The 22,691-nt window shown below is 36.1% G+C and overlaps 3 protein-coding genes and 1 long non-coding RNA gene across 7 annotated transcripts; 2 read left to right on the top strand and 2 right to left on the bottom strand.

Annotated features, from left to right (window-relative positions):
- The first annotated feature begins 639 nt into the window (after positions 1–639).
- Positions 640–10,026, top strand: LOC124183385 (CD63 antigen). Of its 3 annotated transcripts, none has more exons than XM_046571813.1 (6): positions 640–777; positions 2,974–3,236; positions 7,560–7,748; positions 7,856–8,026; positions 8,664–8,900; positions 9,027–10,026. In XM_046571813.1, the coding sequence occupies exons 2-6, from the start codon at positions 3,162–3,164 to the stop codon at positions 9,234–9,236; spliced, it is 882 nt and encodes a 293-aa protein (XP_046427769.1). In that variant the 5' UTR covers positions 640–777; positions 2,974–3,161; the 3' UTR covers positions 9,237–10,026. The 3 variants fall into 3 exon arrangements, with proteins under 3 accessions (XP_046427769.1, XP_046427770.1, XP_046427768.1); XM_046571812.1 differs by lacking the exon at positions 640–777 and adding an exon at positions 2,538–2,755; XM_046571814.1 differs by lacking the exon at positions 2,974–3,236 and having other exon boundaries at positions 645–777.
- LOC124183387 lies at positions 2,140–2,767 on the bottom strand. Its single transcript, XR_006870968.1, has 2 exons — positions 2,632–2,767; positions 2,140–2,545 (listed from the first exon to the last, which is right to left on the bottom strand). It is a non-coding gene; the product is annotated as an uncharacterized LOC124183387 (long non-coding RNA).
- On the bottom strand, positions 9,675–13,143 carry LOC124183384 (alpha-ketoglutarate-dependent dioxygenase alkB homolog 4). Its single transcript, XM_046571811.1, has 5 exons — positions 12,816–13,143; positions 12,165–12,287; positions 11,936–12,028; positions 11,338–11,774; positions 9,675–11,262 (listed from the first exon to the last, which is right to left on the bottom strand). The coding sequence occupies exons 1-5, from the start codon at positions 12,915–12,917 to the stop codon at positions 11,112–11,114; spliced, it is 906 nt and encodes a 301-aa protein (XP_046427767.1). The 5' UTR covers positions 12,918–13,143; the 3' UTR covers positions 9,675–11,111.
- Positions 13,144–13,785: 642 nt separating this feature from the next.
- On the top strand, positions 13,786–22,691 carry LOC124183382 (ubiquitin-protein ligase E3B). 2 transcript variants are annotated; one of them, XM_046571808.1, is made up of 17 exons: positions 13,786–13,854; positions 13,919–14,405; positions 14,671–14,820; positions 15,442–15,769; positions 15,905–16,093; positions 16,174–16,365; positions 16,479–16,668; positions 16,827–17,066; positions 17,180–17,351; positions 17,463–17,581; positions 17,701–17,816; positions 17,959–18,161; positions 18,262–18,562; positions 18,881–19,273; positions 19,451–19,615; positions 19,743–19,854; positions 21,287–22,691. In XM_046571808.1, the coding sequence occupies exons 2-17, from the start codon at positions 14,245–14,247 to the stop codon at positions 21,457–21,459; spliced, it is 3,204 nt and encodes a 1,067-aa protein (XP_046427764.1). In that variant the 5' UTR covers positions 13,786–13,854; positions 13,919–14,244; the 3' UTR covers positions 21,460–22,691. The 2 variants fall into 2 exon arrangements, with proteins under 2 accessions (XP_046427764.1, XP_046427763.1); XM_046571807.1 differs by having other exon boundaries at positions 13,847–14,405.

The raw sequence follows: 22,691 nt of genomic DNA on the forward strand, positions 1-22,691 counted from the left end.
TAAGCATAGCAATTAACTTGATCTAATTTTGATTTATTGTTTGCTTCACGCATTTGAGATAAGTAACATATTTTTATAATAATAGATACAAGAAACACTTGAAATTTGTACAGCATCAAATAGGAATATTTATGCAATTCGTATATATTTATTGTAAGTAATGCTTGGGTTATTTTTTAACATAAAATACATATTTGGGGTGAGTAAAGTATGAACTGTAAACTGTGGCTGTATAATACGGCATTTTGTTCACGATCCTTAATACAAATACTATATCAGTGAAAATTGAAGAATTTTTAATTCGAAAATCACTTTTAATACATATAAAGTATATTATATGTATAGACAGTTATTCACATCGAGAGTCAGGAATAGGAGAAAATTACATTTCGCGAAATGAGTCGAGCTGTATGAACATAGTTATAGCGTGAATCGCGCAAACACTTTCTACCGATATTGTTGATTTAAAGGACAAGTCAACGGTATAAATCGGTGTCTTATCTACTCCGAGGGAGTAAAGGGTATCCTCTCTGTATACTTTTTAGTCCGTGGCTGATAGTATCTTTTTCTCTGTCTTACTGCGTTGCGCATGCGCACGGGTAAGTTGGTATAATACCAACAAAAAGTTTATTCGTCAACGCGGTCGCATTCACCAGAGGACAGTGAGAGACAAGTAATTGGTACAACATTAAGAAATCAACAATGGCGCATGCGTTTTGTATTCGTGGATGCAATAACTAACATATGGCATCGAGATAGCGGTGTCACGTATAACCTGTAAGTATGAATTATTCTTTTGACAGAACATGTCAACTTTTTGGATTGGACTGTACGAAAAAAAAAACCGTTGCCAATCTTTCTCAGCATGTGTCTGAGCTCAGTGGTCTTATATAACACATTCACCAATCAAATGCTATCATACTCTTGTAACTCATTCAGAACGCGTAGGAAAGTGTAGTAGCGAGATCAGTGGTAGCTGCAATACAATGTAATAAAAGCGGTCTTTCATTGACTCTCGGCATACTCTGTCGGTACTCAGCCAAAGTGCATCAGAAATTTAAAATGTCGAAGTGTAAAACTGTTTTGTCGGTTCTCGGTAATATCTATGACAAAATGGTCTATTAAAATACCGCTTATTATTACATTGTGATTTGACATGCAACTGAACAATATGAGTATGAATATTTTAGTATAGAAGCTTACCGGTGCGTGTCGTTTGACAATTTGCATTGTGTTTAAATTTTTTTTTTTCATGCTGTATTATATTTCGTGAGATTAATCTTCTCAATTTAATTTTTCTGCCCCCTTTAGCACCTATTTACTCTCGGCATTTAGTCCAATAAACATCCTGTTAAGATCTTTGGCTACTCTTTCTGTCAAGGTTACGAAATATATCTATGTCAAAGTGCCTAAATTAATTCCGGGCAACATGTTCTACTTGAATTTTGGAAAAGAGTTTCATTAAAGTTTGCGGTGTGGGCAAATCTTGTCACTACAATACATTACGTGGCATTAGAACTGCAATTTTTGCAAAATTTCGGATCATTTGAAATGCTGATAAACTGTCTTCTCGGAGAGTAAAAATTAGATGGAATCAGTAAATATATTATGCAAAAATTGGTTTCATTTGGAAGTGTGAAATACATCGGAATCTACCCTATAGTATACCTACATAATAGTGTTAAGATACACCCGTTCAAATGTCATTTTCGCAAACTTGAAAGTTTTTTCTTTCTCACAAACTCTACTTACCAATTTTGAAACAATTAATTACGAAGTAAAGTGATTACCATATTCACTACTTTAAGCTTGCGTATTTTTTTCAAAGAGCATAATGTTCCATACGATAAATTGATCTGTGGAGACAAAAATGAGTTCTTACACACAAGAATATAGGTCAAATAACAATCATAAGTCTTAAATAATAGATATAAGATGTATAAAAATTTTGTTAGGATAGGAAATTATAAGATGTACATACTTCTTACGAAATATTGTGTACTGAAATATAAAATGGGTATTTCTCGTGTCTGAAGAGATTCAATTTTCAATGCCATATCGGCAATTAGGATTTATGAAGCGTTGTTAAAAGACTATAAGTAAATATGTACTCGGAGTAAATCACGTAATCGACATTTCTTAAGGCTTATCTCATGTCCCAGAGTATAGTTAACGACCATCTTTTTATGAACCAATCCGTGCTGTTTCAAGCATGACCTACAGGTATACAAGATGCGTAGGTATAACATACCGTGTCACATATAGTGAGATCTGCATATTCAAGATAATTAGCAGGCTCTCAATGTGCTGCTCTTACATTACCACAGATCACACAAACGTAGATATACAGAAGTTGAAGCTGGCAGTTTTCCCTCTTCTGTGATTATGTAGTAACGTGTTATACTCGGTCTTCCTTGAAAATTGTTGGTATATCGTGACCCTCAATACTGCGAATTAGGTGTATTTGCTTCAGGCAATCAGCAGCCAAATGTTCGAGTTTCAAAATGTTTTCCCCATACTGGAGAGCAGCGTGGTAGCTGGCGTTCTACATAGTCATAAATATAAATGTTTCCCTCATATAATCACGAGGTTGCGCATCAATATCGTATAATATAAGTACGTTTACTATACCAGGTCGAAGTCGCGTATAAGGAAAGTTTATGCGAACTGAAGTGGACGATAATTCACCTTTCCGTACTTGACAGTGACACACGTCTGCCGATCGATTGTGATATACCTATATACCTACCCATAAGTATAGTCTAGCTGCTAAATGATATAAATCAGGGAAATTCCATTTATTTCATTTCTCTTTTATTCAGTGTGATAATTGGACGATCATATCGTGTAAACTGGTTCTCTCCACCGATTCCTCTCCGTCTGCATAGCATAAAAATTCGACAAATTTTCTTCCGTAACCGAGTGTACAGCATTGTTTTAAAATTATTCGTGTATTTTCATTTTTATTATCAGTAGATAGCGGCGCACCTGACTCGCCACTTAAGCCATGCACGGTCGCCATTAACATTTCGCGACTTGAAACAGCCACACGCTTATACAGTGCGAGGAAGTACATCGACGATCGGGAATAAATAACGAAGTGCAGAAGCGGATTTATACTGTCATCGGAAACAACAAGGACAATACTAGACACTTCAATTATGGGCGCAACGCATCTCGACGTCGGTCTACGATGTATCAAGTACCTGCTTTGTGCAGTAAACGCACTTTTTGTGGTCTGTATCGCTGTAGTATAACACACTTTACCTAACTCTCCTGTTCGCACAGAGTTACATCATTTCTGCAGCCTTGCATTACAAAAATTATACCGAATAGACTCACAGAAATGCATACGCAAGCCCGTTCTATAATCCCACAAGAATTCATACAATGTTTAGGCAAATTTTCAATTGGGGAAGCTGATTTCTTTTTTAAAATTAACTTTAAACTCATCAATCTGTTTCTCACACTTTATTCACGTGTATGGTTACTTTATTTATACTTTATTTGTCCTGACCTTGCGAAAGGAACGAGAGAGGTATTTTTATCGGTATAAGCTACTCGCAATATATCAGCTTGTGTATTTTTCCATTTGTTTTCGCAAATGTTTCAACCTTTGGACTACATATTTTTCTAACCACTACTATAAGATAAAATCGGAGCTGCATCAGACAATCGATGTCGAACGGCGCATTATTTCTTTGATTCATTGTTACGGTTCTGCAACAGCTATGTTTGTATAGTCCAATTTAAAATTGACAATTCGATCAAAGGATATTTCAACCGAAGTAAACACCCACCAATGACTCAGTGTAATTATACGATCGTGACGAACTTCGTTACATGTACTAGATTACACGCCTTCTTATCAACAGTACGGATAAAGTTTGCCGTGTTTCCTCGGCTGCGTCATGAATAGCTGTTATAAGCAATCGTTGAGAGAAACTGTTGTACTATTTGATACTTCAGTTTTCCGAACACTGTACACGCGTATTTGCCTATAACGTATGAACAGGTGCAGATACACAGCAGTTTCATCGAAATTCTTAACAATATCCAAATTATTTTTTTTATCTTTTGCGTCACTCGTTTCACGCGCAAACTCTATCATGAAATAATTATTTCCATGAGCGCGCTTTTAATTTTTGTGGTATACCCGTAATGCGTCACGCTGATATTATGATATTGCCTGATATCTTGTACTATCAATGCATCGATTTAATATCACAGCCTTGTTTAACGTAGTTTGTAATCTTAGGGTCTACGCATACTGGTTGAAATCGGTTACGATTGGCAGCGATACGCGTAAATTTCAATTTTTTCCCACGTAGGTATTCTTGTGACATTGCGCACACTGACAGTAACCATCGACGAATGGCTTCAACCGAAAGCGAACATTATACTTAACGACTATAATTTTATACCTGTAATACAGTCGTTATGGGCTAGATGTCTGAACGAATCTGATGAGTAGCAATCAGAATCTACCTACAGACCCTCCACAACGTTAGTTCGGTAGTTGTTTAGGATTCTTTCTCTCTATCTCGATACCGTCGTATCACTAACACGTTTATCGACTAACTGCAAGTGGGACGATTTAGGTAGGGGAAGAAATGAATGTTCATGTGTTGGAAAGAAATAATGTGGTTCATTGATAAGCGGTTGATAATTCTGAGTTTTGAAGTCGATACGAAATGGTTTTCCGATTTGAACGATATTGATAGGAGAGATGAAGTGGAAGTCGACTTGTTGGAATATGGGATGGATGTAGTTTTTATATTGTTGGACTGGAAGTGATTCGGAGACAAAGCGTGTGAATTAACGGAGTGATGCAAGAATTAAAAATAGTGGGGAATAAATGCGGATGAATGAGTGAAATTTTGCTTTTATTAGCTTGCGTGAGATGGGGTGGAAATATATGAGCAAAGGACAGACAAGAGATTATATGGTTACTACAAAGAGTGTGTAACGGTTACATGAGTTCGTGGTTCTGATGTAAGTCTGCCTGCAGGCTGCAACTGCAGACACGACGTGCATTATTCGAAATTTTGCATACGTCTGTTGTCAGATGGCAAAAACTCGCTGTGAGGGAAGATTCTGTTTCGACTTTGCAGAAAGACTTCCTGCAGTCTTCTTAAATTTTTACAACTTAATACGACGATACTAGAGTAATAAGTGATTAGAAAAGACTCTGTCCCAAAAGAAAAAAGGCAAAATTGTATGAAGATAATGCTGTAACAGCCAATGCACTGTACTAATTGTTACATAAATATACTTGTTCAAATCATTATTAACACATACAATTATAATAAACATTGTTCGGACGCTGCTTTCATCAAATCCGCCGATTGTTTTGAAACTTTTCATTTTAATTGTAGGATTGGTCGGAAACACCTTCGGTGAATGATTGTAGATTGTTCAATTCAACGATCTACATATTTCATGATTATTCAATAGCATCATAATTTTTATTACCTCCAGTTCTTTTGAGCAAAATTTCACTCAAATTTACGTAAAAGGGTTTAGTTGATTTCAAATGTACGAAGGGTGGAATCGAAAATATGAATTCTACAACTTCGTAACGTTTTTATGAAAAAAGTACTACAGCACAGGGTAAAAAAAAATTCCTTTTAATTAATTTATAAAATTCCAATTAACTAATTTATAATCAACTATTTACGGATAAGTATTTAGACCACCCGAGATGATTCTTGCAACTTTTGTCAGAGTTGAATGCACCATACATAGTTTGACTCGACTTAAATATGGTTAACGCTAATACAGTAATTATTCAGACAAGATCCTACGAACATAGTTTCAACAACTAAACATAAACTGTTGAAAATATTTGAAAATCTATGACACATTTACAACACAAAAGTGTAGTTGAATTACAAATTTCGTGTTATAAAGTGAATTACTAAGCATTCTCAATAAATGTGCATTATAATTTTGTCATTTTGCTTAACTTGGTTGGAAACACGTAAAAGCGTGTTTTGAATTTACTTCATTGTGCAGTAAATGTATCAGGTATATTTGGAAATTTCATTTACGGTACTTGGAATTTACTAAAAATTCTGCTCAATTCGCTTGATAAATGGAATAATCTTATTGATCAGTTTTCAGTGACTGTACCCGTCATGTCCGTATGGACCGTACATTGTATTATCAATCAAATAACGTCATAGATTCTCATAAGGTAGTTTGGCGTAGTAGGTAGGGTGCCCGATTTATAATCCGAACATTGCCAGCGAAAGGGGTTCTTTGAGCCCCGGTTAGGAAAAGATAATGCGCTAGGTTTTAATCGATCCAAAATGCGTTTTCAACGATTGTAGCTACTGATAAGTTGTCAAAATGGTGTCTGCGCTCACGAAAAATCATTGAGATGAATCGTCTACGAGTTCCTCATCTATTTTTTTTCATTCCAGTTTCACTATACATTTACGATGAAGCTATTCAACTCGTATAGTAAAAGTTAACAAACTGCAATCTACAATTTTTGTATTGAATTTCCAAATTATAAATCGAGTAACGATAAGTTTATCACGTTTATCGCACTAAAGTTTAAACATGGTCAGGTCTTCATTATTGTACCGTTAACCATACAACTTTTGTCAGATGTAACGATAAGTTCATAGTTCGGAACAACATAATGCAATAAGTTCTATTAACTATAAATTCGTATTGTCCCCTGAGCACACTATTTTTTATGGTAACGACAACCACAATTTTCTCTGAGTGTAATAATCATTGTTCGTCGTCAGTTCTTACGAAAGAGAAGCACTCGTAACGAGTTCAAGAGAGAAAAAGTTGTAATGGATTGTCTTTCTGTGAAATATAGATTTTTTTTTCAAAGATTAATGTAAAATAAAAAATTATTCAACAATTGCTGTTGATTTGATCGCTACCGTTCGACGCTGATCGGTGTACGTAGACCCTTATATTATTTCAAATGTTTTTTCTGGTGCATACGTATATAATACGTTTCTTGTTTTCATAAGATTAATATAAATATCTGTAACCATGTGTATTATCAGCGCAAGCAACGATCGGACGATAAGATGTACAAGCTAGCCGCATTTCAGATATACCATGTGGTTATATACATACCTATACCGGGTGATTATGTGAAAATGTATCACACCACTCGTCAACCAGCTGGCGACGATTAATTTTTTGTGGATTAGAATATGGTGTGATTCGTTCCCTCATAGGGCGTTTTCCTTTCACGTCAATTTTCTGCCACAATACGACACTAACTGATTTCATCGGCTTATTCCGTTAAATCCGACCGCTGAAATCATTTATTCCGTTAGATCCGACCAATGAAATCGCTTATTAGTGCCGATTTGTATCGGAAAATTGATGTAAATGGAAGCGCACACAATCTTCCGGTATAATAATATGCATACCTAGCTTGCAAATGGATATGATACATTATAAGTTGCGAATACCAATTACTGTGATCGCAAATATAATCTACATGGCGTTGATCAGTCTCTAAAATAATGATTTGACTGATGCAAGGATAATTCTCTAAGGATTAATTTTCCGGATAGCTAACAGGGGTGATGATCATCTCGATTGCCACAACAATTTACGCCGTTTACGAAGACTTTTCGCACTTCCTTGATCCGACTTACTTCTCGCCGGCAACTCTTCTTATGGTCGTCGGTGTCTTGATCTTCGTCATTGCTTTCTTGGGATGCTGCGGTGCGCTCAGAGAGAGCACCTGCATGGTTTTAGTGGTAAGATTCAAAATTGTTCGTTATTTAATAAAATTCTTTCAGTTACTTCATCAAATAAAACGTTAAAACAAATGTTTATTATATTTTAACTCACATTTGCGGTATAGTTTGCAGTGTCGATGTCTTTGGTGCTGATATTGGAAGCGTCCGCTGCGGTAGCTGCTTACTTTTTACAAGATGGAGTGAAAGATGTACTTTCAGACTTAATTGACACCAACATACAGCAGTATGAGAACAACCAGGAGGCTGCTTTCGCCGTAAACTTCTTGCAGTCAAAGGTATTGAAAATACATGTGATCATTTTACACATTATTCGAATTTTCAATGAATTGTCAAATAACGTAGGTCAGCTGAAAACTTCCGCTAAAGTAACGATCGCAATAGTTTCTTGTAAAATCTTTCACAGTTGGCGGGTTAATCAGGCATCGGAATAAAATTAATATGGCCGTCGATGAAACGCTTACGATTTTAATTCAGTTATGAAATGATTTGCATCACTCATCAGTTGTCAAGTTCAATTTCATTTCAAATAAACCTCCAGCAAGAATGTTCCAGTCACGATTTGTGCTTAGACGAAATATTAGGAACATAGAACTGATACATGCTAGAGAAATTCACACGTATGTGTGTACGTGTATTGCCTATATTAAGGGTTTACTTTTGAACATCATGGCTTCGAATTATGAGTACGAAGTTAGTAACGTTACTTCAACTGTGCATCTATAGGAAAAATCGTTACTTGTGCACGCTTAGCAATGCCCGAAATTTAGTAAGCCGTAACAAACAAAACATACTCTAATTTTGAAAAATCCAACTCCTTGAAAGTCGTTATAAAATTGAAGAATAATGATTGTTTCCCTGACGTTTCGTTATACTTTAACGTTACTAACTTCGGCTTCGTTTCGAATTTTACAGCTTCGTTGCTGCGGATACGATAGTTACAAAGACTGGGACGGAGTGCTTACAGCCGACGAGAACGACATGGGGGTACCAAACTCGTGTTGCTCCTGGTACACCGCAGCTGATGATTTCTACAACGTGACCATGTGCGCTAGCGTTTACGAGGAAGGCTGCATCAGCCGTATGGCCGTGATTATTCATAGGAGCGCATTATACTTGGGTACCGGTGCGATCGCAATCGCTATGATTCAGGTGAATCTCGTACATAACGACTATTACCTATATACCTATATATCAACACCATGTCGTCGTAAGAGTTCTATTCCCATTAGCAGCAGCACCCATACGTATTATTTAATAATTTTTACTAATGCGCAGATGACGGGAATAATGTTTGCCTGCATGCTTGGCCGCTCGATCAGAAGACAAAAGGTGGAGATAGAGAGACGTCGTTGGGAAGTACGCGAGAGTTTGGTGAACGGTTATCAGCAAATTGGAAAGGCAGATCCGGCCTCTACCTTCCCTGTGATTTATATGAAATCACCAGATTTCCCCCTGAAACACCCTTACGATAATGCTAATGCTTAGTCGGCGCATTATTTTTTACCGCTAAAATTATGTTTATCAATTTCGACACTAGACTAAATTTAATGGATGACACCTTTATCCAGCCACTCCGAAGCTGAAAATTAATATTCAATGCACGTTGGAGATCAATTTAATAAAGGATTTGCATTGAAAACAAAAGAGAGATATGTAAAAAGGTGAATGGGATACAGATGACTAAACAGAAACAAAATTTGCAAAATTGAAACTTTTCGTTTTTTAGATATATTTTGTATTTTCTAGAGATTATAATATTATGTGTATCTAGATTTAAGGGGGATTCAGAAGTTCATGTCACAAGTGTGATTGGGGAGTCAAAATATCAGAACCCATTATATGCTTCAGTAGAAACTGAACTCTCCTTCACGACAATTTATTCAGAAACGTTGAGTGTGTTTGGCATGTTTTTTTCGTGCACTCATTTCAACTTATATGAAACGCAATAGCTAGACGCCTAACAACTTGTACGAAAGGTCTTGTTGCTTGATATCCGTATAGTTTAGCAAAATATCAGGTGATTGCTCGTTTTTGACGCCACATTACAGAACGAATATGGTATGTTGGATCTTGATTCTAAGCATGCGAAATTCAAATGCTAATACATTTGGTACAAGCAGAAGCACGTGGAGCTGTTTAGTCTTATGTTATTCTAATGAAATTATCCGTTTCAAGATCATGAGACAGGATTTGTAGGAAAATATACACATCGGTGATACAATTCTTGGCAAATTTAAAAAAATAAAAATTAAATGATACTATTATTATTACGAAAGTGATTGTTCTTAACTGGATGAAGAAACTATTTTCATCCATATTACACGTAATATCAGGAGCCATTAAATTCCCTGAACCCTAAACGTTTGTATGAAGCTATTGCAAAATCAAAAATATCGTCGTGTTCCAATTTTGAAACATTCATAAACTAGATAAAAAAATATTGAACGGCACGCGCTGAGTCATTTTTCGAGAAATCCGTGTTTTCTGAACATTTAATGTGTCGGCACAGCTAAAAAGGAAGTCACTGCTCGACCTATGACTTACAACAGAAGTTTTCTCCCCTATGAGGCAACAATCTAAGTGTATAATTTAAAACTGATTCAACTAATCGTGGAGTTACACATGTGCTTGAGTAATTTTTATATAACTGTGTAAATACATGCAAAATTACTTGCACAAAGTCGATTTCACGCTAGTAGAAACAATATCCGTAATTTTTTACAAAATTTTCTTACTACGAGGTGCAATTATTATTCAGAATGGCTAGGTGTATCGTTGAAGTTAACTTTATAAATAACAGATATTAAAAAAGTACATATATATGTAGAGGTATAAAGAAACAGTTATTGCAATATTGATATCAATGTTTAAAAACGGGTTTGCAAATTTATGAATGTGATTTATCAGATAATTTATAAATACAACTCACATTTACACTATGGTATACATGTATGTATACAAAATATTGTAAAAAATTAGAATAAATTGTAATTACACCGATAACTATGACTATTCGTCAAAAAATTTCCTTAAATGACCACTTGATCGGGCAGACGCAATAAATCAATTGTATAACAGTCAAAAGACAAATAATGATAGTAGCAATGGTAATAATAACAATATACCGTGGCCTGATAAATTAAAAAAACGTACAAACATTTTGGAAAGGACAAAATTGATGACGTCGTGTTTTTCGCACAAATATTCGACATTGTAATAACCAACTAGAATGACTCAAAATCCGAACACGTGACTAATCTTCAAGATATGATTAACATGAGTGTAAAATTCACTTTATCTACAATTGACCATTTATAAATTGATCTAATAACTTACGCTACAATATAACAGTGGTTTCCATCACCAAAACATGCGTGCTTTCTCTAAAATTTTACTACCTTCATTAAAATGATCACCACCTTCCAAGTAAGGTGGCGTAAATTCACGATACGCGATGCAAAGACGACGGCTCTTAACATCTTCCCTGAGTACAGCATGTTCCCAGTTGTACCTATTCGAAACAAAGCAACAGTTTACCTTAAAATCACCAATAAATTTTTGTGTAGTTTTTTTTAACGTATCTTACCTTGATGCACCATATAAAACCATGAGCGATCTTGCAGGCATTGGCAATCGCACGACTACATGTTCCATAGCTTCCATATTGGGTTGGGTTTTCTTTGAATCCAAGATAGATTCGACAACAGATGGGTAAGTCTCAACGTCAGGCAAATTATAACGATACAACGCATCTCTGTAGGGTGTCATCGTGAGAACCGAATCGCCGGTGATGTTTACAGTGACTATACGCTCGCCCCAGATCCAGCAGTCATCTATATGAGGATCAATTGATGCTCCACGCATCGGATCGTATTCAAGACTGCATTGTTCGATTGTTTGAAATCCTTGAAGCAAGGGAACGTTTGCAAATTTTTCCTGTACGAAACTCGTTACTGCGGGAAAACCAGAGAAATTTCCCAAACGAAGTCGACGCCTTTTAAAATTGCACTTTGGCCCGTAATTCTGCAAATTATAATCAATTTCAGTTGGCATTTTGCGCTTGTAAACGAATTTGAGAAGATTTCAATACAGCCAGTGCAAACACTTGTACAATGTAGAAAATTGGAAGATTGACAATGGCATGTTTTAAATTAGGACATTTCATTTATTGGAGATACACGTACCTGTTTTCTGCGCCCGCTCTGTGAAAGGTCCCATGGCAATTCGTCGAGTTTTTTAATCAAGATCTGTGCTTTATTTTTGCTTAAGAAATTTGGCTGAAACAATGATTGTCTTGTTATAATTTGTAATGATTGTCTAACTTTTCCTCTAATACCAAATTTCAATTGCAAGTTTCAATACTACATTGACTAATCATTTTACAGGAGTATCGCATAAATGTATGGAAAGTACCTGTATGTAAACACCAGGATAGTCTATCGGCACTCCAATGTGATTTGGATGTTGATTACTAGACAAATTCCATCCGGGCCAAGCTTTGTCACAGTAGATACAGTAGACATAAGTTCTTTTATTCTGAAAAGTAATCATCTCAATTACCATGTGACCTCATAGTTTGTAGTTATAGTCATTGAAAAAAACTATCTTGATATAAGTCCCGCTATTATTTTGTATTTTTATTGTAGTTTATCCAATATGCTCAGAATTATTAGTCATGTTTTCTGATTCTCTCGAAGAGCTATTATTTTTCTAACACGTGTTTTTTTCTGTCTTTGCAAAAAATTTCGGTTCTTCTCATATTCTTTGATATTCTCTTCTAATCCTAGCCCATCAGTTCGACTTGATACTTTTACTAGAATTTCAATTTTCCTTACAACTCCATCAGAATGAATTTTATTTGTTTTTTCTCCACCATACAGTCTAGATTGAGACTTTGGCAGAGATGCTCTTTTGTAGTAGTTAGAAAAACACTTTTTATGAAAGTTTATTACAGTCAAGTGACACAGAAATCCTTGAATAGTCGAGTTCTAGCACGATGGTTATCATTTATAAATTTCTTGGAGTTCAGGTTAAAATGGTTAAAATCAAACAAGTTGTAGTTACTTGTAAATTATCGGCCAGGTTTATTCTCGGTATGCGGTATGTGGTTTCGCAAATCAGACAGGATCGAATCCCTTTGCAGCCGCATGGTCGATCAATTTCCATACTATTTAATTCGACGAATTATCCAATTACTGCCGGTGACAGATACGTAAACACTTGTACTCGGTACTTGTCGTACTTGTGCAGAACGGTGACGCTTTAAGGATTTCTCCCACTACGATCTCGCTCAGAGCTCTCCCCAATTTCTGGAAGTCGCAGAACGGAAGAATCATGGAGACTAGAGGTAAGGAGGCCGAACGCAATGCTGGCAAAATGGACTGTGAAAGTGATGAACGATCCGCGGACTGTGGCAGCGCTACCACTGCGGGCTCCGTCAGCGCGGTGATTTTGAATCGTCGATTCTCTCGTATGTATCCTATTCGTAACCAGGCGCTGGTATCGCTTGTGGATACATCCCGAACTACAAGATCTTTCATCACTTTCACGATCCACTTTTCGACGATTCCGTGATATGCGTTCAGCCTCCTTACCTCTAGTCTCCATGGGTAGAATCCACGGAGTAGTAGCAAGGAAATAATACTCAAGCAGCACTTGGCTCAAAAGCTGGCCCAGTTTTTGGGGCAACGTAAGAAGCATTGTCAAGGTGCGACTTAAGCGCCTCTTGCGGTGTAAGCCCGTATAGCGCACTCACCCCCTTCACCACATGATCTTACGATTCGCCGTTTGCAAACCTTTTCCTCGGATTTAATGTCGGTTGAGATTAGAGAAGCAATCACTCGGTTTTTACTGTTTTCTAGTCACTTCAGATGCGTATTCTACGAATTTACGGAGTATGTTTATAAAACGGAGGCTTATAGGTTACGATTGCCGCCCCTTTGCTTATATTTTATAGCGAAAGTTTCACTTTTTTCCGTAAGAGGCACTCAAATCGCATTTAGACAATCCCTCTTACGTTACTTCAAAACTGGGGATAAGTTTCATCGCAGAGTGTTGTCTCCTTCCTACTACTCGGCGGAAGAATCATGAGATTGAAAATATGGTGAGAAGACAGATGGCGCCATGGACTGGAGATCTTGACCTAACATAACCTCCTTTGTTTGCAGAACGACTCCTTTTTTTATCGAATGTAATGATGATAACAATGGCGGCTGCCTGGTGTTGCTGCGACCTGTCAAATAGATTCTAGTAGTTGGTCGACAATGACAGTACTCCGAGCGCAATGTCAATAAGTGTGAGATAAGCGCAGTGCTTGTTCTTGATGAAATTTAACGATCGTCGTCACCGTCTCGATCACAACAATACGCATTGCTAACAGACAATGACGAACGAAATTTTAGTTAAAAACCGCTTATGACCAGCTGACAATGTTTATCAATTAGGAGTTAAAAAAATTAGTGACTATATTAATGGGCTTTATGTTTACCTGAGAATGTTCAGAACTGAGGAATCCTCGAAAGGCAGTTTCCTTCAGCAAACGAAGGCCGCAAGGGAGGAACGAGCCAATGAAAAACGTAGAGAAGCTGCTATTACATATATTCAAGCCAATGTCAGAGGATGGCTTGCTCGTATCAGGTTCACCAAAACAATATTGTAAGATTCATTATTTTGTCTGTCAATCTGCAAACTTTTTTAGTGAATTTGATTCTTAGAAATTACGTGTGTCTGTTGCACTTTAAATTAATATTAAATTATCTTCATGATAATGAGGTCTATTAATTCTATTAATTAATTTATCACTATTGTTAACCTAGGCAGCAAATAGTTAGTAACAAATTAAATTAGACACAGGGTGAACAACAGACTTCGTATCAATGAGGATGATAATTTATTAATGTTTAACACATTATTTTAACAGGGAAGATTACGACACGATTCTAACGGAGGAATTGAATACCGAAGGCACTGTACAGTTGAAACCAGCATTACAAGTTTACAAATTAATATCAAAATTTTTATTAATTTACAAAAAAGAAAGAGATGAGAAAAGATTGGAGCGATTATGCAGGTAATTATCATCGTCGTGATCCTGATTGTCCTCGAAATGGTCTTGACTCTGTGACTTCTTGAACAACCCTTGATAATATGCTAGAAAAATTCGTCAATTTTTTTTCTAGTATTTTAGGCTTTTGATTTTAATTTTTCATGACTACTCAATCATTTTCCTGCATCAACGAATTGAATTGTTCGTGAGCGTAAGATTTCGCTATATTGCGCAATGATTCTAAATTTAGGTTGCCTTGGTTGCGTATTATATGCTAGCTTTCGAAAACCAATGACCAGAAAGAACAATACGATTAGTTAATATTTCGTGATCAATGAGTTGCACACTTCTACCAAAGCTTTTCGCTTTGAAAGTATAGGAAATGAAACGTACTTGTCATTAGAAAATATATTAAGCCTAAGGAAAATAAAGAAACAAGCTCGTTAAACATTTTTTCAGAAAAAGAAAGCTTTAGTATTTGCACTTATATTTTCAGAAAATTTATTGGAAAAAATCATAACGTCTCATTAGTCTGAAGAAACTATGAAATTCTCAATGTTAATTACACGGTGCAATCTGACACAGAAGTTACTATATTACTCTTCTTTTGAAACTTTTTGAATACATTATGATAAACGTTTTCAGATACCTTGTGCAGACTTTAGATTCGGAATCCCTGAAGCTTTCGTACGTTGGCGTGGCACTAAACAAAGACTATTCGATATCATGGATATCTCAGATGAAGTCAGTACTTCACCATTGTCTGAGTGGGCTGGAAGATCTGAGACCAGATAGGCTTTCAGATCACAAGTCTATCTTGTTAAGATTGCATACATTAGTTAGCTTTACCTCTGCTGGAACATGGGCCATCCTCAGAGTGAAGAACATGGAAAAATTCAGAAACGGGATGAACCAGCTTTGCGCCAACATCATGGGTCATCTTGTGAATTGTGGCTTTTACGCAGTCATGAAGGTAATTACCGAGGAAATAATTATGATTGAATCCCGCAAATTGCACGTGAAATGAATTTTCTTTTAACACAAAAGAAACGTTGTTTATAAATTATTAAATAATTTTTCTATCACCGCGTAATTAATCATTTTGCAGGTCCTTCTGGTGAGAGGACTAGGGAGAGCCACAATCGCGCTAAAACCAGTTGCATTATCAGCTGCTGTAACACTGTCATTGAGGCCATTAATATCGTCACAGATGTCTGATAAGCTTGTTTCCATGTTTCTCATTAACGTGTGCAGTGTACCTGCTTTGATTCACCATCTGAATGTCATGTCGCCCGAGGTAAGTACAATGTTATTCATACGTGTTCTGTGTAGATATTCATAAGTCATGATTGAAATTATCTATGTAAATTTTACCAGTGCATATCAGCGCTCACGAGTCATAATCTGTTTACGAGAAGTCTTGAACTCTTGAATTCTGAACAAAATTTGAGAATAGTGTTCAACGCACTGGAGGGTAACTATGCTCTTTGCTTGTTAGCTAATTTAATACAACTCGCTAACATCGAAAGAGATGAGGTGCTGAAGGATCTTTACTTTCCGTCATTTACGGTAAGAACTTGATCTGTAAATCTCAACCTATAAATAATAATTAATACAAATTATAATAGTTATTTTTAAATACGACAACCTTTGTTACCTAACATTGTGTCTTTACTCTGCAGTTTGTTGTAACGAGAATGTTAGAAGCCTGTCAACAATATGTTGTAGCCAAACAGAGTAATTTGACATATTGGCATCCAGTCTTGGGATGCTTTGCGCAAAGCGTTGATACTACTCTTCAGCAAGCCATTCCTCACGTTAAATTGCAGCTGGCTTGTCTGTGGAATGGAAAGATTGTATCACAGTTGATTGGTAAGCCACGTGCACCACTTTTATTGTCATATTTACTGTTTTCTCAGAGATGTAACCAATATTTCAATACAAAAATGTGTCACAGATCGAATTATTAAAACTACCTAATTTTTTTTGTTAAATATCCTCTTGACTCATTAACTATTAAATGTGCGTAGGTTCTCCTTTGAGTGAACTAGTTGAGAAAGAGATGCAATACCAGCCTGACCAACAAAGTACATCTATTGGAACGAACATATTCCGTCGTGCCTTTTTAGAAGCCCGAACAAATAGAAACAACAGCAACAAAAATTACAGAAAACTAGGAAGTCCAGAAGCGACTAGAATAGCACTAATTTGTTCGTTATATCAAACTGCTTTGCATACGTTAACTCAAATGAAGCTCGATATTTTGACCGGTAAGTCAAGTCTGAAGAGTGAAATTAATTCTTACAAAAATTAAACTTCGAACGTGTAGAAAGCTGTCTTTTATGATGAGTTTAAAACAATGAATTATTGAATATTTTAACAGGCTTGTGCTATCAGGATAAATTTTTATACCATATGTGGTTGTTCCTCTGTACGCTCGGTCCATATTGTGGCTTGAAAGCATTTCTAGACCATTTAGCAGCTAACACAAAGTGCACCGCTCCAGAGTTTCAAATGTTGATTCTATTTGCTGACTGTATGACACATTACGTTACGTAAGTAATCGAACGTCGCATAACATTAGAAAAATTTTCTCATAATCCTTAATTTCAGCAAACGTAGAAATTTTTCGAATACATTAATGAATCTATTTTTATTCTCTATAGAATACTGGATGACATGGAAATGTATGAACAGCAATTTCCGTTCAAGCTTTCAGATTTTATAACAATGTCATACTTCTTGAACCAATTTTTGTATAAAGCAGTACTGAATAATTTATTTGGTGAGTCATCTGTCTATTGCTATATGAAACTATAAATTCGTGTGCAACAGTGTTGGACATTCGATTAAATTGTTTTGTGTTCGAACGTGTGTTACGTACTAAAGTTCTAGATGTTACAGATGTTAAGACTGTATCAAGTAATCCTCTCTTCACATCTCTTCACACTCTTCTGATGGCATTATATCGGCGGGACTGTCGGAGAACTTTTTGTCCTGATGGACATTGGTTGGCAAAGTTAAGTATTTACGCATACAATTATTACGTCTTATGTCGGGTTTAGTTGTTAATCAAGTATGAATTACACAACTGCTACAGTTACTATTTGTCAAATCTTCTCAAAGAATTCAAATCACGTATAAAATTTTTTTTTTAAACAGGAGGTTCGTGTCTCAGGATTTCTTGCAGACTTGGAAAAAGGGCGGAGAGGAGCCGCATTGTTGTTATCAAAGATGCCACATGTTATTCCACATTCTGAGCGTGTTGTACTTTTCCGTAAACATGTTTCTGATGAAAAGGCAGTCCTTGGTCTGACTGTGAGTGCTTGTAACAGTCCACCCTCTACTTTGATAGCTGTTCACAGGTGAATAGACCATTTACCCACATTATCGTACGTTTTACTCGCTCAATTTCATTGGTTTAGTTTGATAATAATTATCGGGTATATATTTTCCAACTTGCAGATCTCGTATTGTCGAAGATGGTTATAGGCAGCTTGCTATGCTGCCCTCACAGGCTTTGAAAGGCGTTATAAGAGTCAGATTTGTCAATGAACAAGGCCTCGATGAGGCGGGCATAGATCAGGATGGTGTATTCAAAGAATTCTTGGAGGAAACGATCAAGAGAGTATTTGACCCTTCCTTGAATCTATTCCGAGCTACGACTGAGAACAGATTGTATCCTTCACCAACATCTTCGATGCAGGAGAATCATCTTCAACTTTTCGAATTTGTCGGACGTATGCTTGGAAAGGCTGTGTACGAAGTGAGTAGGGAAATATTTGACATTAATATTAGGTTTCACTCTTGAGTGAGCTACTTTTGAAAGCTGTTAACCACTAGACCGATTGCTTGGTTTCAAAAGAAATATAAAATCTCCACATATAACGTTTAATGAATTGAATGTGATCTATCAGGTAGAGGCACTAACATTTGGAGCAAAAAATAATAAACTTCGGAGCAATATGTGGACGTGGGTTTCAAAATTTAATCTCACAGTAGAGAAATCTCATTATTCAAGTGGATCTATCAATATTTTTACCTGTCATGTTCCTAATGCGTAATGATTGTATATATTTCGTAGGGAATCGTAGTCGACGTACCGTTTGCGTCATTTTTCGTTTCACAATTTTCTGGTCAAGCTGGTGGTGCTCTTTATAGTTGGCTTGACGAGTTGGCCTCTCTGGATCGAGATTTATACCGAAGTTTGACATTGGTGAAGCATTTTAAGGGCGATGTAAGGCAATTGGAACTCACATTTTCTCTTGATGAAGATGTTCTCGGAAAGCTTGTGACGCACGAGCTTGTCCCTGGTGGACGAGCGGTCCCAGTAACGAATCAAAGTAAAATCAATTATATACACCTGATGGCGCATTTTCGAATGCATACGCAAATCAAAGATCAAACCTCTGCTTTTATAAAGGGATTCAGATCGATCATCAATCCCGATTGGCTCTCACTTTTCTCAACACCTGAGGTGAGTTTAAATGTAATAACGTTGAACATAATAGAATTTAATTTACTCGTGTGAACATCAGGCCACTGAAAATTTCTACATCTTGGAACCTATATTTTAGGAATAGAAATAGAAATAGAAATCTGATAGAACTTTTTTGTGAGTAAACACTAATACATGCTGGTATCCAATTTACAGTTACAGCGGCTAATATCTGGTGATAATGTGCCACTTGATTTGAAAGACCTTCGTCGTCATACACAATACTATGGCGGTTTTCATGATAGCCATCGAGTTGTCTGTTGGCTTTGGGATATCCTGGAAAAAGATTTTTCCGAAGAAGAAAGAGGGCTTTTTTTAAAGGTAATCATTGCTGGGTGATCGTTTCAAGTGCAGCTTTTTCTATGCATAGTTGATTGTAGCGATCGGAGATTGATCTTACTTTCATCTCGTTTATAGCGAAACCAACATTTATCTTTGTATATTTCAGTTTGTTACGAGTTGTTCGAAATCTCCTTTGTTGGGATTTGCACATCTAGAACCACCGTTTTCAATACGATGCGTTGAAGTCGGTGATGACGAGGATACTGGCGATACGATTGGTGAGTTTTACGTATTTTCTTGATGTGTGTCAGAATTGCAGCAATGGATGAAAAAAAGGGGATAAATCAAAAAATTCAGTTTTAAGATGACCGGTAAGAAAAAGTAGCACAAACAGTAAACAGCACGTTTGGAGAGTACATCACTCTTGAAAGTCACAAATCAGTCCTTTTTTGAACATTATTTTCAAAGCTATGAATATAGAACGAAACTTCATTATTTTTGCATTTGAATTGTCAATTCAGTAACTTTATTTTCATTCAAAAAATGTCCATTTAGTTTAAAAAATTAAAAAGTTGGTAACAATAATGCGGAGTGATATATGCGGTACAGCATTAAGCGGCGAACACGATTCCAGGCAGACGACTCACCTAAAAAAAAATTGATACGTGGTCATATAATCTATGAGACATTCTGTACAGCGTCCTGGAAACAGAATTGACAAAAAAAAGTAATTTTCTCATCTAGGAATATGCAATTTTTTCATTTTTAACGACTTTCTTTTTCTAAATTCCACTCCCAGCATGCTGTGTAGAATTTTACTGCGTACCTTAGATTGTATTTTTATCCAAACCGTTGGGTCGGTTTTGAAATTTCAAGTTCACAGTTTTGAAAAACGTAAATCGTGTGAAACCACGTTTAAAGTTTGATGTCTCTTTCATACCATTTTACATGTAGAAATTGATAGTTACGAGTTTCAGTCGATGCCAGTTCCACACAATAAATCATACTTGCATAATTATCTTCACACTGTGCTCCGCGATCTTCTTAACACTGTTTAGTATTTACCCCTTCGTGTTTCTGAAGATATTCAAATATGAGTCATAATTTGATCGTAAACGTTCTTTGTAATGCACTTTGGTAAATCTATAATTTCGCAAAACACTTCTAAGCCTGACAGACCGACATCTATCGATCACATTGTAAAAAGTAAAAAAGAGTTAAAAATTCTATACGTGTGTTCTGGTTTACTTTTGTCGACAAAATGCTCAGTATTGCCTAATTTTTTATCAACATACTTAGCGTTACGGTTTCAGCATCTCTCGACTTTAACTTCAAATTATTCAAAACGTTCGTCTTCTTCCCACAACTGTGGCGTTCCATACTATTTTTTGATATATTTCAGGTTTAACGATTGCAAGCCACCTTTTTTTATTGCTCCAGGATTTGAAAATAAGGAAAAAAGCCTTTTATTTTATCGTTGATACTTCATGGTGAAATTCTCTGCAGTCATGCAACATCTACAGAGATAGAAAAATTCCAATTGAGTCAATATTTGAAGAAAGGGTACATGTCGGTTTAATTCCTTTTTTTCATCCAACACATCAAGCGGTGTACACAGATTAAGTTTTTTGAGTGACGAATGAAGCTACTAATAATCTATATCCAAGATGAAACTGTTGAGATCAAAATTGAATTATTTTTTCGTATCAGGTAGTGTAATCAGAGGATTTTTCACAATACGTAAAAAGGATCCTCAGAACCGTCTTCCAACATCTTCGACGTGCTTCAATTTATTGAAGCTACCAAATTATCAGAAGAAAAGTACGCTACGTGAAAAATTACGATACGCTGTCACAAGTAACACAGGTTTTGAACTCTCTTAAGGCACAAAACCATCGGAATTACAATCTTATTGCACATATTATTTCAGTTGGACGTTCAATGCAAGTTTAGTTCAAATTAGTTTAACATAAGACAATCGTGCACAATACTATGAACTCTCAATATCCACGTATAATACATAGATGTGCATTGTAATTCGGATAAGTACGCATTTTCTTGTTTATCGCTGCGCTAATTTTTTCTTACAAAATAAGGAATAACACCGTACCTTTGGATTTGATGTTTGGAATGATCGTACCATAATCTGGTGTCATTCGATCAATGTACAAAATTCTGTAATTACTTTTTTCAAAATTTACAAAAGTAGCGCAGCAGTAAACATGTAGTATAATCGTCAAAAAAATTGTATGATAGTGCGAAAAGGGGTTGTTGAGTAATGTTAATTAGATTTTAATAATATGTGAAAATATTAACGGTGCCGTTAGGAAGTTGTACGCATTTTAAAGGAGCCAGTATTTTTGACAGCACTGCGTCTTAATTAATTGAATTTATTAGTTACGCAATTTTATCACGCTAGTTTTTTTTTTCCAACTATAATCATCCTGCAGTATCTAGACCATGTCTAGTGATGAGAAAAATTCTTTACACAATATTATTATTTCGCTTAAAATATTTCACATACGATTGGTTCAAGGGGCGGATCTTGATCTACATATTTTCAGTGTCGTCTTAAGGCGTTGCCTTGGTCGTTTTCGACAATGACGTACATATCTCCAATTATCGAAGTTCACGTACCTCAAACGCACAAACAGGCTTAAAGACCCCGATTCTATACGCAGTTCTGAATAAAGACACTCCTATGCATTTTTATTTGACACAAAAATAAAGAAATGGCATGAATTCTACTAATTTACTATTCCGATTACGCAGAATCCGTGCCATTTCTTTATTTCTTCCGCAAATGAAAACGCATCGGAGTGTTTTTGTTCAGAATTGCGCATAGAATCGGGGTCTTTAAGCCTATTTGTGGATTTGAGGTACGCGTACTTTGATATTTGGAGGTATACACGTCACGATCGAAATCGACCAGGGCACCCTCTTAAATTATACTTCCCCATTGTGCGGTGGAAAAGTGTACATTTATAATGTGATCAGTCTTGGAGGAAAAAATGCATCAAACAGAGAAACAAACAAATCCAAGAAAAAAAAAAACAACAATAATAAAATTCATGGATCAGTGTGAATATGTGAATACTGTATTGTTTACACCTCA

The sequence above is a fragment of the Neodiprion fabricii genome, chromosome 5 (genome assembly GCF_021155785.1).
Source record: "Neodiprion fabricii isolate iyNeoFabr1 chromosome 5, iyNeoFabr1.1, whole genome shotgun sequence".
NCBI lineage: Eukaryota > Metazoa > Arthropoda > Insecta > Hymenoptera > Diprionidae > Neodiprion > Neodiprion fabricii.

Bases quoted from the DNA above. Each gene is read 5' to 3' on its own strand.
- LOC124183385 (XM_046571813.1), top strand. From the start codon at position 3,162: ATGGGCGCAACGCATCTCGACGTCGGTCTACGATGTATCAAGTACCTG. The intron at 8,027-8,663 runs GTATTGAAAATA...CGAATTTTACAG, and splicing joins TAAACTTCTTGCAGTCAAAG to CTTCGTTGCTGCGGATACGA. The intron at 8,901-9,026 runs GTGAATCTCGTA...ACTAATGCGCAG, and splicing joins TCGCAATCGCTATGATTCAG to ATGACGGGAATAATGTTTGC.
- LOC124183384 (XM_046571811.1), bottom strand. From the start codon at position 12,917: ATGGAAATTGATCGACCATGCGGCTGCAAAGGGATTCGATCCTGTCTG. The intron at 12,288-12,815 runs GTAACTACAACT...ATTACTTTTCAG, and splicing joins ACCTGGCCGATAATTTACAA to AATAAAAGAACTTATGTCTA. The intron at 11,775-11,935 runs GTACGTGTATCT...TATAATTTGCAG, and splicing joins AGAGCGGGCGCAGAAAACAG to AATTACGGGCCAAAGTGCAA.
- LOC124183382 (XM_046571808.1), top strand. From the start codon at position 14,245: ATGTTCAGAACTGAGGAATCCTCGAAAGGCAGTTTCCTTCAGCAAACG. The intron at 19,616-19,742 runs GTAATCATTGCT...TGTATATTTCAG, and splicing joins AAAGAGGGCTTTTTTTAAAG to TTTGTTACGAGTTGTTCGAA. The intron at 19,855-21,286 runs GTGAGTTTTACG...TTTTCGTATCAG, and splicing joins GGATACTGGCGATACGATTG to GTAGTGTAATCAGAGGATTT.